Source organism: Hyperoodon ampullatus (assembly GCF_949752795.1).
Source record: "Hyperoodon ampullatus genome assembly, chromosome: 1".
In the NCBI taxonomy this organism is placed as follows: Eukaryota; Metazoa; Chordata; class Mammalia; order Artiodactyla; family Ziphiidae; genus Hyperoodon; species Hyperoodon ampullatus.
The window spans coordinates 200,358,794-200,372,966 of record NC_136914.1 but is presented as its reverse complement, the minus strand read 5'-3'; the positions used below and the strand labels follow the sequence as shown (position 1 = coordinate 200,372,966).

The window sequence follows — 14,173 nt, the reverse complement described above, 5'->3', positions numbered from 1 at the left end:
ATGCAAGTGAGGGGCCTTGAATTGCAGGTAACATTCCCTTCACAGTAAATCCAGAAAAGTAAGCCATGTGTCATACCTCTCAGAACAATCTAGCCTGTGTTTACTGGTGATTTCACATTGCTACACAGACTACAAAGTTCCTTATTTTGGACAGAAAAGCAAACTTGATGAAAAGAAGACCAAATAGAAACAGTTCTGAAATCAAAAAAGTAGAGCTGAGTACCTTTCCTATTCTATAACACTAAATGCATTTTTTTAAAAAGAGGAGAACATATATTTGAGCTTCATTACAATGCTGTAAATTATTGCATAGGATAGGGTCAGGTAGAACTTTTTTCTGGATCTGATATGAGAGTGAGTTGTGGGAAGTGAAGCAGATGGTAGAAGTCTGTTACACACGAGAAAGTTTACAGACCTAAAGATTCCATTCCACCACAGACTTTCCCATTCTAATCAAATGAATGGGCTGAAATGGGCTCACAATCCACCAATCAACTCATAACAGCTCAGTTCTATCACAGGAAAGCTGGGCAGACATCTGTGTGCCACAGATAGAAAAGAAATAGGCAAGATAATCCATCTGCAGCCCAAAGTGACTTTTCATTTCTCATCAGCAATCTTTCTGCTTCACAGATCTTTATCTGCTTTCCTTCTCTGAAAACCACCCCTTCTACTTCTCTTTGACAAGATTCTGGATCCTGTCCCCTCCTGCTTAATGAATAACTTTTTCTAGTACAGTGGTTCTCAAAATTTGGGGGCTCAGGACCCCTTTATAGTCTTAAAAAAATTATTGGACCCCAAAGAGCTTTTGTGGTACATCTATCTATATTTACCATGTTAGAAAATAAAACAGAATATTTTAAAATATTTATTTACTTATTTTGACACAATAGCAAACTCATTACATATTAACATATTTTATGAAAAACAACTATTTTCTAAAACAAAAAAGTTAGAAGAGTGGTATTGTTTTAGAGTTCTGCAAATCTCTTTAGTGTCTGGATTAATAGAAGATAACTAGATTCTCATATTTGCTTCAGTATTCAATCTGTTACGATAAGTTGTTTTGATTGAAGTATATGAAGAAAATCAAGCTTCACCCGGATATGTTGTTGGAAAAGGGAAGAGTACTTTTTAGATCATTGGTACTACATTGAAACTCGACAAGTGGAGTTTCTTAAAGGTTGGTTGCAATGTGGAATCTAAACTCTAAGAACTTTTCATACTATTACATTAAAATGCACTGGTCTATCTTTCACTTTAAATTGCTTTTACCCATGCGTAATGTTGTCACATCATATACTGGAAAATACTGGTTCGCTGAGCTATGCAAATCTTCTTAATGTTGACACATTTCATTCTACCAAAAAACCACACACATTCATTAATATGACTACCAATTTTATCAGAAAAGTCTTTTAAGTATTGGGAAGCTATCAAACTCACAGTGGCAGATACAAATTTCCCAAACTTCTAATTTTCACTTAAAAGCTCAAATTTTATCACTGGCAATAAATACTGACAGTTATTTTCCTTAAAGTGACAGGTTTTTACTTCATTCATTTTCAAGAAAATGTCTATGAAATACCCACATCTGAAATCTACAGTTTTTCTGACAGTTATTCTTTCAAGTGAAAAATAGTATTCCATGACTGTGTTCAGCTCACAACTCAAACTGCCTAAGTGCTTTTCCTTGAGACAACCTGAGTATGCAACAGAAGTGCTTAATTCCTATTTCCCATTTTGTCACACAGAATATTAAAAAGATATTCTTAAGTGGAATTAGACTTTTCTTCCCACTGCAACTGTGTGACAATGAAGACTACCATAACTACTAGTATAGTTTGGTGCTCTTATCTTTTTTTTTTTTTTTTTTTTTTTGCAGTACGTGGGCCTCTCACTGTTGTGGCCTCTCCCGATGCGAAGCACAGGCTCCAGACGCGCAGGCTCAGCGGCCATGGCTTACGGGCCCAGCCGCTCCGCGGCACGTGGGATCCTCCTGGACCGGGGCACGAACCTGTGTCCCCCGCATCGGCAGGCGGACTCTCAACCACTGCACCACCAGGGAAGCCCCTGGTGCTCTATCTTGATTTGTGCTAAGGCACCAGCACTTTTACCCACCATTGCTTTTGCATCATCAGTGTAAATGTCAACTCAGTGAAAAAGGCAAATAATATCACCATAGCCAAAACGTAGAAGCAACTCAGATGTCCATGACAGATGAATGGATAAACAAAATGAGGTATATACATACAATGGAATATGATTCAGCCTTAAAAAAAAGAAGGAAATCCTGCCATATGCTACAACATGGGTGAACCTTGAGAACATTATGATAAGTGAAATAAGCCAGTCACAAAAGACAAACCCTAGATAATTCCACTTATAAGAAGTATGTAAAGTAAGCAAATTCATAGAAATAGAAAATGGAGTAGTGGTTACCAGGGGCTGGGGACAGGGAAAAATGAGGGGTTGTTGTCTAATGGGTATAGAGTTGCAGATTTGAAAGATGAAAAAGTTCTGGAGATTGGTTGCAGCCATGTGAATATGCTTAACAGTACTGAACTATACATTTAAAAATGGTTAAGATGGGCTTCCCTGATGGCGCGGTGGTTGAGAGTCCGCCTGCCGATGCAGGGGGCATGGGTTCGTGCCCCGGTCCGGGGGGACCCCGCGTGCCGCGGAGCGGCTGGGCCCGTGAGCCGTGGCCGCTGAGCCTGTGCGTCCGGAGCCTGTGCTCTGCGGCGGGAGAGGCCACAACAGTGAGAGGCCCACATACCGCAAAAAAAAAAAAAAAAAAAAAAATGGTTAAGATGGGTAAATTGTGTTATGCGTTTTTAAACACAATTTTTTAAAAGGGCAAACAACATCTTAGTATTATCATCAAAATAGTTTTGGCCTCACAGACTCCCTGAAACGGTCTCAGAGACTCCCAAGTGTCAGTAAGCACTTTGAGAACCACTACTCTAACGCGACCTTTTTTCTAACATCCGTTTGCTTCTCTACCTATTCTTCCCCCTTTCCCTTCTTTGATATGGCTTCCCAGTTCTCAAGAAGCCTCCCCTCAACAAGCTGATTCTTGTAATGATCTAAAAAAGGCCTCCTCCTTCTGTTCTAACATGTGGAGTGTCATTATTCTCTTTAAGCAGTTTGCTTACATTTCAGTATGAGCCCTAAGACTTCTTTCATATGTTTGCTCCACCTCTCCACTTAGACTCTCAGCTTCTCAAGAGTAATTACCTTATCTGCATACCTCAATACAGGCACAATGTTCCTTACATTTCTCTGATACGTATCAATCAATACTGATTGGCTTGGGCCTAGAGCTCACAATATGAAGCTGCTAGTTTGTTAATAATTCATCTATGTATAGCTATATTCAAAATCAGCTGGTCTCCTTAGAAAATCTCAATGGCTTTCCAAAGCATCCTGTCATCCTCTTTGGTTCCTGTCAAGATAAGCAACTTTACAGCTCTCATCTGGGTACAACTCAACTTTGCTTTCTCTTCTCTTAGAAGTCGCCATGTGTGCATTGGCAGAAAAAAGTCAGCTGACACTAGAATACAAGGGAGAAAGATAGGACCAGATGACATTTATATTACATTTCCCACTTGAATCCTTGATCAGTTGCTTCAGGCCGCAGAAAGTTCTGGAATTCTGACCTCTTATGACCTAATCAGGCTTCTTACACTTTTCAACCACCTGAAGGTCTTCCTCTGTCTAGGCTCCTAACACGGATGGATCACTGGTCCTTTCTCGGATATTTTCATTTCTGATTTGCAGTCCCAGACTTAGCCATCATGGTTAATTACTTGCATTGCTGGATCCTTCTGCTTTGCTGATACTGCACTAAGTCAACCCCTAAAGAAGACCTAAAAGCCCAAGAGAAAAGTTCCAAAAGCTTTGGATCCCTCACATCCACCATCCCAGGAGAGATCTGATTCCCCATCACATGTACTTACCCCCGCCTCACACACATATATCCTCTCTATTTGAGAAACATGATTTCCCTCTGGTCACTGCTGAGTCAATGAAAAGAAAGATACCCACATATACATCACCCAAGGCAGAATTGGAAGACATTGCTTTTCGTTGCCATTATCCTCAAGACATTAACAGCATTAGAGCAATAACTAACCAAACCATTACCTAGCTCGCAAAATCAACACTAATTATACCACTTCTAGAGTCCAAAAAGAACTCAGTAATATGCCAGAAGTCCATTAAAGTGGTCCACCATCAGCATGGAGCTACCACCTCTTTGATGAATGTCATCATATCCCAACTCTGTTCAAGGCTCAAAACCAAATATAATGACATTATAGCCAAAGTAGCTGTGCATGACTGATGATAGCAATACATACCCAGAAAAGCATCTTGTAAGGTTACTACTTATCTCCTAACAAGATTAATCAGAGCAGTCAGGAACATTTATAATTTAAAGCTCTGCTTATAAACATTATAAACACCATTAAGGACAAGTAAATGAATAAATGAATAAATGCAAATAAATGTCTTCAATTTCACCAGCAAAATCTCTGAATTTTTCCACTGTACATAAGAACCCTTAACTTCATCTGTATATCAGTTTATCATTTTTATTCTAACCATAAGTAATGGCTCTTTTTCACTTGCTTTAAACAGAATTAAAACTCTTAAGGAAGGTCAGTATTGAGCTGATTGCTGACATAGTAGCTCTCATTCACAGTTATTCCCAGATGGCAAAGGAACATGAAGGCACCACCTTTCAATATCTACATTCTTCAGGACAATAAGTCAACCAGACAAAAATTTCCCAACTAATAAAGACAGTAGTGGGGTTACCAAAAAGTGAACAATATTAAACATTAAGGTGAAAAAGAAATGTACTGAATATACAGAACATTTAAGTAAGAACAGTTCACTGTTTGTCTTGCACAATATGTATGAATACATGCTAAAAGTATCCCTTATACTAAAAATTATTAATAAATTTTAACAATTTACCCAGTATCCAGGACTAGCACTTTCCAGCAGAACTTTCTGATATGATGGAAATATTCCAGTTCTGAACTGTCTGATAGGATAGCTACTAGCCACAGGTGGCCAGTGAACACTCGAAATGTGACTAGTACAAATAAGGAACTGAATTTTTATTTTATTTAATTTAAATTAATTTATATTTAAATAGCCTCTATGGGTAGTGGCTACCCTATTGGATACCACAGTGTAGACTGTTTGTTGAGTAAGTGAATAGATGAATGAATAAATGGGTGTAAAATATGAATTAAGTAAGATGAAGTTGTTGGAGCACATCTTATATGCCACATGCTAGATAAATAGTTGATTAAATCACATCTAACAAAAATTATTCTTAAAAACAGCTTTGCTGTGCGTGTTGGGGGGGAAGGCAAGAGGTATATGGGAAACCTCTCTGTCCTTCTGCTCAGTTTAGCTGTGAACCTAAAACTGCTCTAAAAAATAAAGTTTGTTTTAGAAATATAAAGTTAAAAAAAATTCTGGAGTCTATCCTTACTGACACCCATCAATCTGTAAATTTACCTTTTCCTAAATTCTAGTTCTGATGCAAACCTTCTGCTTTCTCCTTCCAGAAGCAATGTGAGTATATGTTTGTAAAACAACAGCTCTTCAGCTTTGAAACTACTGAGGGAAAACCCCCATGCAGGCTTCTAAAATCCTGGGCCATATCACCTCAGAAGTGATATGCTATATATACACTAATATGTATAAAATAGATAACTAATAAGAACCTGCTGTATAAAAAATAAATAAAATAAAATTTAAAAATTAAAAAAAAAAAGAAGTGATATGCTAGGTTCCACCAATGGCTGAAAACATTCAAATTAAAACATTTTTTCAATATAAAATGATATAATTTCATCATGTGAATTAAGAACAATTTAGGTTGGAAAAAATATGACTGTATTCAATGTATATAATATAAAAATCACAAGCACTTGTCCTAATTTTTTATAAGCTGTTGAACTTGAGTGTTAGGTGTTTTCAACAATTCCTAATTATTTGTTTAATCATTTTATCATCAGCTAGTGCTTACCAGTGCCTAAGTAGTAACAGCTGCCACAGAAGAGAAATTCTGGAAGGAAAAAATTTAAATGGAGATAATGCTTCCCCTTATCTTCATTGCATATTTGCAGGGCACAAAACAGAATTAGAGAACAGAAAAATCAAGATTATTCCAAATAATACTAATAAGACTAATATCTGTGATGTACCAGGCAGTCCTAGGTGTTTTTCTTTTTTAATCCAAATGACAAGACAATGCAGGCATTTTACCTCCACTTTATACTTAAAGAAATGAGATCCCAGAATACAGCACCTGTCTGAGATAACCCAACTAGAGAATGACGGGCTGATTAGCTCTAAAATCAATCCTCTTTCCCCTATACCACAATACTTCGTTCCCAGATAAATATAACTAAACTGTATAGCAATGGCTCCCAACTTAGGCTGCATATTAGAATCACCTTGAGAAAAAGTCCAGTTATTTGCATTTTTTAAAGGTCCCCAAGTGATTCGGATACATAAAGTTGAAAACCACTGACTTAAGGTCATCGTTAACACAAATAATTAGACTGTATAATAAAATAGTTTTAACAAAATGTGTAGAACTGTTTAGCACTACAGAAACAGTCTGTAGAAATTCTGAGTTATTGAGTCTACTTTTTTTTTTTTTTTTGGCTGTGTTGGGTCTTCGCTGCTGAGCGTGGGCTTTCTCTAGTTGCGGTGAGCAGGGCCTACTCTTCGTTGAGGTGCACAGGCTTCTCACTGTGGTGGCTTGTCTTGTTGCGGAGCACTGGTTCTAGATGCGTGGGCTTCAGTAGTTGTGGCACACGGGCTCAGTAGTTGTGGCTTGCAGGCTCTAGAGCTCAGGCTCAGTAGTTGTGGCCCATGGGCTTAGTTGCTCCGCAGCATGTGGGATCTTCCCAGACCTGGGCTCGAACCCACGTCCCCTGCATTGGCAGGTGGATTCTTAACCACTGCGCCACCAGGGAAGCCCCTGAGTCTACTTTTAATAAATTTCTTCTCTCCTGCCTCACTGTCAAGATGTCAGTACATTATTAATTACTGTCATCAGTGTGCCCGCATCTAATGACCTTCACACCCTTCCCACTACCACCATTCTAACTTGCTATTATTTGCTGCGTCCTGAGACAAGAGAGAAGCAAGCTAATTACAACAGTATGCACATGTACACAGTACTATATTTAAAATGGATAGGGACTTCCCTGGTGGCGCAGTGGTTAAGAATCCGCCTGCCAATGCGAGGGACACGGGTTCGAGCCCTGGTCCAGGAGGATCCCACATGCTGCGGAGCAACTAAGCCCGTGCACCACAACTACTGAGCCTGCGCTCTAGAGCCTGTGAGCCACAACTACTGAGCCCGTGTGCCACAACTACTGAAGCCTGCATGCCCTAGAGCCCGTGCTCTACAACAAGAGAAGCCACCACAATGCGAAGCCCGCGCACTGCAACGAAGAGTAGCCCTCGCTCCCTGCAACTAGAGAAAGTCCGCATGCAGCAACAAAGACCCAACGCAGCCAAAAATAAATAAATTAAATAAATAAATAAATAAATAAAATGGATAACCAACAAGGACCTACTATATAGCACAAGAAACTCTGCTCAATATTATGTAACAACCTAAATGGGGCAAGAATTTGAGAAAGAATAGATATATGTATATGTATAACTGAATCGCTTTGCTGTACACCTGAAACTAACACAACATTGTTAACAAACTACACTCCAATATAAAATAAAAAATTAAAACAAACAAACAAACAAAAAAACAGTATGTAAAACAAAAGTAAATAGCCTCTATGTGAGAGCCTTTCTTATCAGTATAGTACATAAGCTCTTAGTACATGAACTCAGTGATATCAAATTTGGTTACTCATAAGCCTCTTCTTATTAATTTCTGATTCTTAACTTTATTCCTCATTCTTGACTATGTACAGTTCCTGATTCTTTATTCCTGATTCTACATAGTTAAACTATTATCTCATCAGGAAACAATTATTCCTTCACATCTGCCTCTCTAACTAGATTAACTCCATGAGTTCAGGGGCCACGTTTTATTCATCTTTGTACCCTAGTGCCTAGCACACAGTCACACACACAGCAAGCTCTCAACAGATGTTTGCGTCCTAAATGACTCATGTAGGCAGCCATGAGTGAAGTTTAAGGACACATGGTTTCATTAAAGAACAAGGAGCTCTAGGCTATATGGCTGCTGGCTGCTCAGCCAGAGAATTACAGGGTGTGAGGATTTTGTTAAGATCATTACACAGGCACAGTCTGTGTGTTCCTTAGCTCTGTGGCTAACTTGTTTCAATTAATTCAGCATAAGTATTTATTGAATCTGGCCACCTGAGTTTAGTGGTAGATAAGAACTATCAGATCTCTCTACCTCCCAGTATCCCTCAAATGCATTTACTTCTCTTCATTATCATTGCTGCCACCCAAGTCTAGGCCACCATCATCTCTCTACTGGAGAATTCCAATTCATTCTCCACCATGCCATCAAAGTGACCTTTTTGTAAAAAGCATTTCTGATCATATCACTCTTCAAAGCCTTTCAAAGTCTTCCCTCTGCCTTTAAGATAAAGTCTAAACCCCCTAAAATGGCTTAATAGGCCCAGCCTGATCTACCTCTCCAGCTATATAGATCACCACTCACTGCCTAGTAGTCTTTACTCTAGCCATATTATCCTACATAGAATTCCATAATTAGACCATGCTATGTTCCAGTGAGAAACTGTGCTCAGGTATGTCAAGAAAATCTCAATAACCATTTAAAAAACTCAAATTATGGACTCAGTTTTCCAAAGCTACAGGCTTCTTAAGACCAACTGTTGACAACTCTAGTTATCTATCTAAACAAGTGTTCCCTCTTCGAAAAGGAAGAAAGAAAAATACAAAGGAATAGTGTTGCTAGATGAGAAAAGTTTGAAAATATAAACTTCTTGAGAAAAAGTACCAAGTCTCCATGCCCTAGTTCCTATCACCCAGCACATAGTGGCTGCTCAATAAGTGTTTGTTGAATGAATGACCAAAGTGAATAGGAAATAAGAAATTCTGGGGACAGAACAACACAGAAATATTAAGGGGAGGAGGTATGTGTCCCAATTCTGACCAAAAATGATTCAAGGAAAGGGTTATAGAGGTTTCCAGGAAGGGTCTTCACTCTTATAAGAAAGCATGGAAGACCCGTTTCTCTCCTGCAGGACATGAGTGAGGATGCAGGTAGCCCTGGCTGCTATTATGCAACCATTTAGTAAACTGACAAAATGGGCAACTGTGACAGAGACTCCCATCCTGACAGCCAATGTTGAACTTGTGGTCCCTCTATCCCCGGACTCCTTGTTATGTGAGCCAATAAACTTTGTTATTATTTAAGTTGGTATGACTGTTACTTACAGCCCAAAGCCTCCTAACTGATACTTTCTGGGAAGCAATAAAGAGAAAATCATGTTGAAGATGATGAACACACGTCATCATTTCATTCTGTAGCCTAATCAGAAACTAACCTTTAAAAAACAGCAACTTCTATGCAACTGGTAAGGCATTAAAACTATATCAAATAATTCAAATATATTTTCTGTGAAAAAAGGTATTCAGTTCTCACTGAACTAACAGGAGATTAGACTCTACAGAAGAAAATACTAATGAACTGGAAGGCATGGCAATATATTAATAAAATATCCAGAAAAAACAGAGAGAAAAAAGACTGAAAAAAAAAAAAAGAAATGAATAGAGCATCAGTGGGCTGTGAGAAAATGTCACACGGTTCAGTATGTCACTGGAGACACCAAAGGAAAAGTGGGAGAGGATAGAAAAATATTTGAAGAAATAATGGTTAAAATTTTTCCAAATTTGATTAAAAATTACAATCCATAGATCCAAGAATCAACAAATCACAAACATAAGAATCATGAAGAGGGAATTCCCTGGCGGTCCAGTGGCTAAGACTTCGCCTTCCAATGCAGGGGGTGCGGGTTCGATTCCTGGTCTGGGAGCTAAGATCCCACATGCCTCAGGGTCAAAAAACCAAAACATAAAACATAAACGATATTGTAACAAATTCAATAAAGACTTTAAAAATGGCCCACATCAAAAAAATCTTTAGGGCTTCCCTGGTGGCGCAGTGGTTGAGAGCCCGCCTGCCGATGCAGGGGACACGGGTTCGTGCCCCGATCTGGGAAGATCCCACATGCCGCGGAGCGGCTGGGCCCGTGAGCCATGGCCGCTGAGCCTGCGCGTCCAGAGCCTGTGCTCCGCAACGGGAGAGGCCGCAACAGCGCGAGGCCCACATACCGCAAAAAAAAAAAAAAAAAAAAAAAAAAAAAAAATCTTTAGAGCTTCCCTGGTAGCGCGGTGGTTAAGAATCTGCCTGCCAGTGTAAGGGACACGGGTTTAAGCCCTGGTCCAGGAAGACCCCACATGCCGTGAAGCAACTAAGCCTGTGTATCACAACTACTGAGCCTGCACTCTGGAGCCCGCAAGCCACAACTACTGAGCCCACAGGCCACAACTACTGAAGCCCGCGAGCCTAGAGCCCACGCTCCACAACAAGACAAGCCACTGCAATGAGAAGCCTGTGCACCCCAATGAAGAGTAGCCCCTGCTCACCACAACCAGAGGAAAGCCCGTGAACAGCAACAAAGACCCAACACAGCCAAAAATAAAATAAATTTAAAAAAATAAAAATTATTTTTTAAAAAAATCTTTAAAAAAAGAAAAAAGAGGGCTTCCCTGGTGGCGCAGTGGTTGAGAGTCTGCCTGCTGATGCAGGGGACATGGGTTCGTGCCCCGGTCCGGGAAGATCCCACATGCCGCGAAGCGGCTGGGCCCATGAGCCACGGCCACTGAGCCTGCGCGTTCGGAGCCTGTGCTCCACAACGCGAGAGGCCACAACAGTGAGAGGCCTGCATACCGCAAAAAAAAAAAAAAGAGTCATGAAGAAAACTACACCAAGGCACATCATAATCGAATTGTTTAAAATCAGTGATAAAGAGAAAACCTTAAAAGCAGCCAGAGGAAGACACATTATGTAACACATTATGCACAGAGAGAACAAAGATAAAAATGACAGCTGACTTCTCCTAAGACAAGCCAGAAGACAGTGAAGCATCATCTGTAAAGTAATGAAAGAAAAAAATGATCAACCTAGAGTTCCATACTCAGTGAACATTTCTTTTAAAGGGAAAACAAAATAAAGACTTTTCCAGTCATATAAAAGTTTAAAGAATTCACCAACCACAGACTCACACTACTAGAAATGTTAAAGGAAGACCTTTAGGCAAAAGGAAAATGATACCAGGTGGAAATATGAAATCTACACAAAGGAATGAAGAGGCCTAGAAATGGTAAATATACAAGCCTTTTTTTCTTATTTTTAAAAATCTCTTTAAAAAATAATTGAATGCTTAAAGCAAAAGTAATAACACATGGTGGAGCTTATAACATATGTAGAAGTAAAAGGTATGACAACAATAGCACCAAGGCCAAGGGGAAAGAGAGGAATGAAAGTACACTGTTGTTAGGTTCTTACACTGTGTGTGAAGAGGTATAATATTACTTGAAGTAATAAGTTAAAGATGTATACTCTAAACCCTAAAGCAACCACTGAAAAAATAAAAACAGAGTTATATCTAATAAGCCAAGAAAGGGGCTAAAATGGAATCATAAAAAATGTACTCAATTCAAAAGAAGGGAAAAAAAGAGGAAAGACAAACAAAGAACAGATGTGACAAGCAAAAAACAAATAGCAAGACAAATTAAAACCTAAACAATTGATAAATGTATATAGTCTGCACGGCCCAAATAAAAGGCAGACATTGTCAGATTGGGCAGGAAGAAAGACTCAACTAAACTCTGCCTACAAGAAGCTCACTTTAAACATAAAGACACAAATAGGCTAAAACTAAAAGAATGGAAAAACATCTATCATGCAAACACTAACACAAGAAAGCTGAAGTTGCTATTGATATCTTAATACCAGACTAGTAGATTTCAGAGCAAAGAATATAATCAAAGATAAACAGAGTCATTTAATAATGATAAAAGGGTCAATTCATCAAGAGTACATAACAATCCTAAACATTTATGCACCCAGCAAGTCAGCCCACTAAAACAAAAAAACAGAAAGATGTCTTTCATGGTTAAAATGCAGCAACAGCATTCCTGAATCAAAACTGAACATTGCCGAAATGGGGCTTAAGATCTTCTTTATGTAATAAGTGGCATGCAGTTTTACTAATAAAAGTGCGGTATTCCCCAAAAGAGTCAAAGGTGGTAGTGTGTTAAACAGCTTATCAAAATATCTATGACTTCAACACCAAAGCCAATCGAAGCGACGTAAAGCTGACTCACCTTTCGTATTGCCTGTCTCGTGGTAATGAAGCACCCCAATGTCGAAAGTCCATGATTAACATAAGTAAAAGGAGACAGGATATGAAGAAGAGTCCTAGGAATGCCACCCGCTGCCGGGGAAATGGGCTCACTGTGGGCACAGTGAAGTACCAGGAGGCTGGGCAGAGGTAGGAAAAACTGATCCTGAAATGAGACAAACATTAGTAAGAAAAGTCTCTATAATCCAGTGCTAAAAAATGGGTTTTAAGCTGAATTAAAGCGCTTCCTGATAAAGGCAAAAAATTTATGCCCCCAGAAGTCTAAATGTTCATTTAGTCTCGAATTTTAGAAAAGGACATATATAGTTCATGGAGCTTCTGCTATATAAATAAAAAAAGGCTTCTCTGCTCTTTTTTCAGAGTCTGCACTTTGGGATGCAGTTCAAAGAACCAACTTCATGTTAATGAAAAGATCACCAGTCTCCCTGTGCAATCTCATAACGCTGAAGAATCGGAGCACTTGTAACATTCCCATCAAGAATGCTGTCAAAAACACTGGATAGTCAGAAAATTTATTCAATTGATTTAAAAAAATATTTTAATAGGTAACATACGCACACAGTATAAAAAAAATCAAACAGTTTAAAGGATATATAGTGGAAAGTAAGTCTTGTGCCTTAACCCCATCATTTCCCTCTCAGAGGCAACCACTGTTACCCAGGGATACTCTATGTATACACAAGCATAAATACATACCATATAGGTAATATATCTGTGTGTGTGTCTGTGTGTGTATCTCCATTCCTTTGGTTTTACACCATACCTACTGTTCTGCATCTTTCTCCACTTACTCTATTTGACAACTGTCTCATTTGGTACATGTCGCTCCACAGATCCACATTAATCTTTTTTGAAAGCTTCAGAGTGTTATAATGTATGGATAAGCATATTCAACTGTGAAGTTCACTTTCCATAGTAATTCAGAAGGACCTCGGTCTGTTTTCAAAGTTCATTAAAAAAATTTGTTTTGTTTTGTTTTTGGTTTTTTTTAACCTCCTCAAGGAGCGCCTAGCCTCACTCAAGTGGAAATTTGAAAGAACATTACAATCTAGCACTTACCAGAGCTGAGCGAGCACTCACTCTATCACCCCGGGGGCTCTGGGATGTAAGGTATTGTTGAATCTGCCTTCAAAAGAATGCAGCTTTGATCTCTGCATCCATCTGACCAGGCTGCGAAGTCCAGATGCAGCCCTAGAGCAAACCTCACTCGTAACAATCTCCCAGCCACCCCCCACTGAGCTCCCAGCTGAGGATAAAGTCTGCAATCTTACCTAGCCATGGATTCCCTTCAGTGGTCTCAAGGCCTGTCACCTCCTTTTCCTTTTGCCTTGAGAAGGTGGTCTCCTCGTCCCAGTCATCTCCGAAGTCTGCAGCCTGGAAAGGCTGGTTGGGGTTCCGGCTCATCTCCAGCAGTACCCACGAGACTAGACCCCATACCCCACCACGAGAAGCTCATGGCGTCCACCCACTCTCGGGCTCCCACTCCAGATCCGTATGCTCTTGTTCCTGGGGCTCAGTGGACCCTACCCGGGCTCCCTGGGAGCGGGGTATTCTAGAGGGCCAGCGACATCCTCGAGGAACCCGCGGTTCGCAGGTGGCGGGGATGGGGGTTCCCTCTTCCCCTCGCCGCCCCTCCCGGCCCCGCAGCCCTCCCGAGCTCACACTCACGGGTCGAGTGGCCCGCCGGCTCCCTCAGCTCCGCTCTGCTAGGTCCGGAGGTGCTCCCAGCGGCCTCTACC

General features: G+C 40.0%; 1 protein-coding gene across 1 annotated transcript in view; it reads right to left on the bottom strand.

Annotated features, from left to right (window-relative positions):
• Positions 1-13,838, bottom strand: part of ENTPD7 (ectonucleoside triphosphate diphosphohydrolase 7) — a gene marked incomplete at both ends in the record, with an annotated part of 36,300 nt that extends 22,462 nt beyond the window's left edge. Inside the window, 2 exons of the mRNA XM_079711896.1 lie at positions 12,397-12,579; positions 13,762-13,838. Of these exons, the coding sequence (XP_079568022.1) occupies positions 12,397-12,579; positions 13,762-13,838 (260 nt within the window). The remainder of the gene's footprint in view (positions 1-12,396; positions 12,580-13,761) is intronic.
• Between the last annotated feature and the right edge of the window lie 335 nt (positions 13,839-14,173).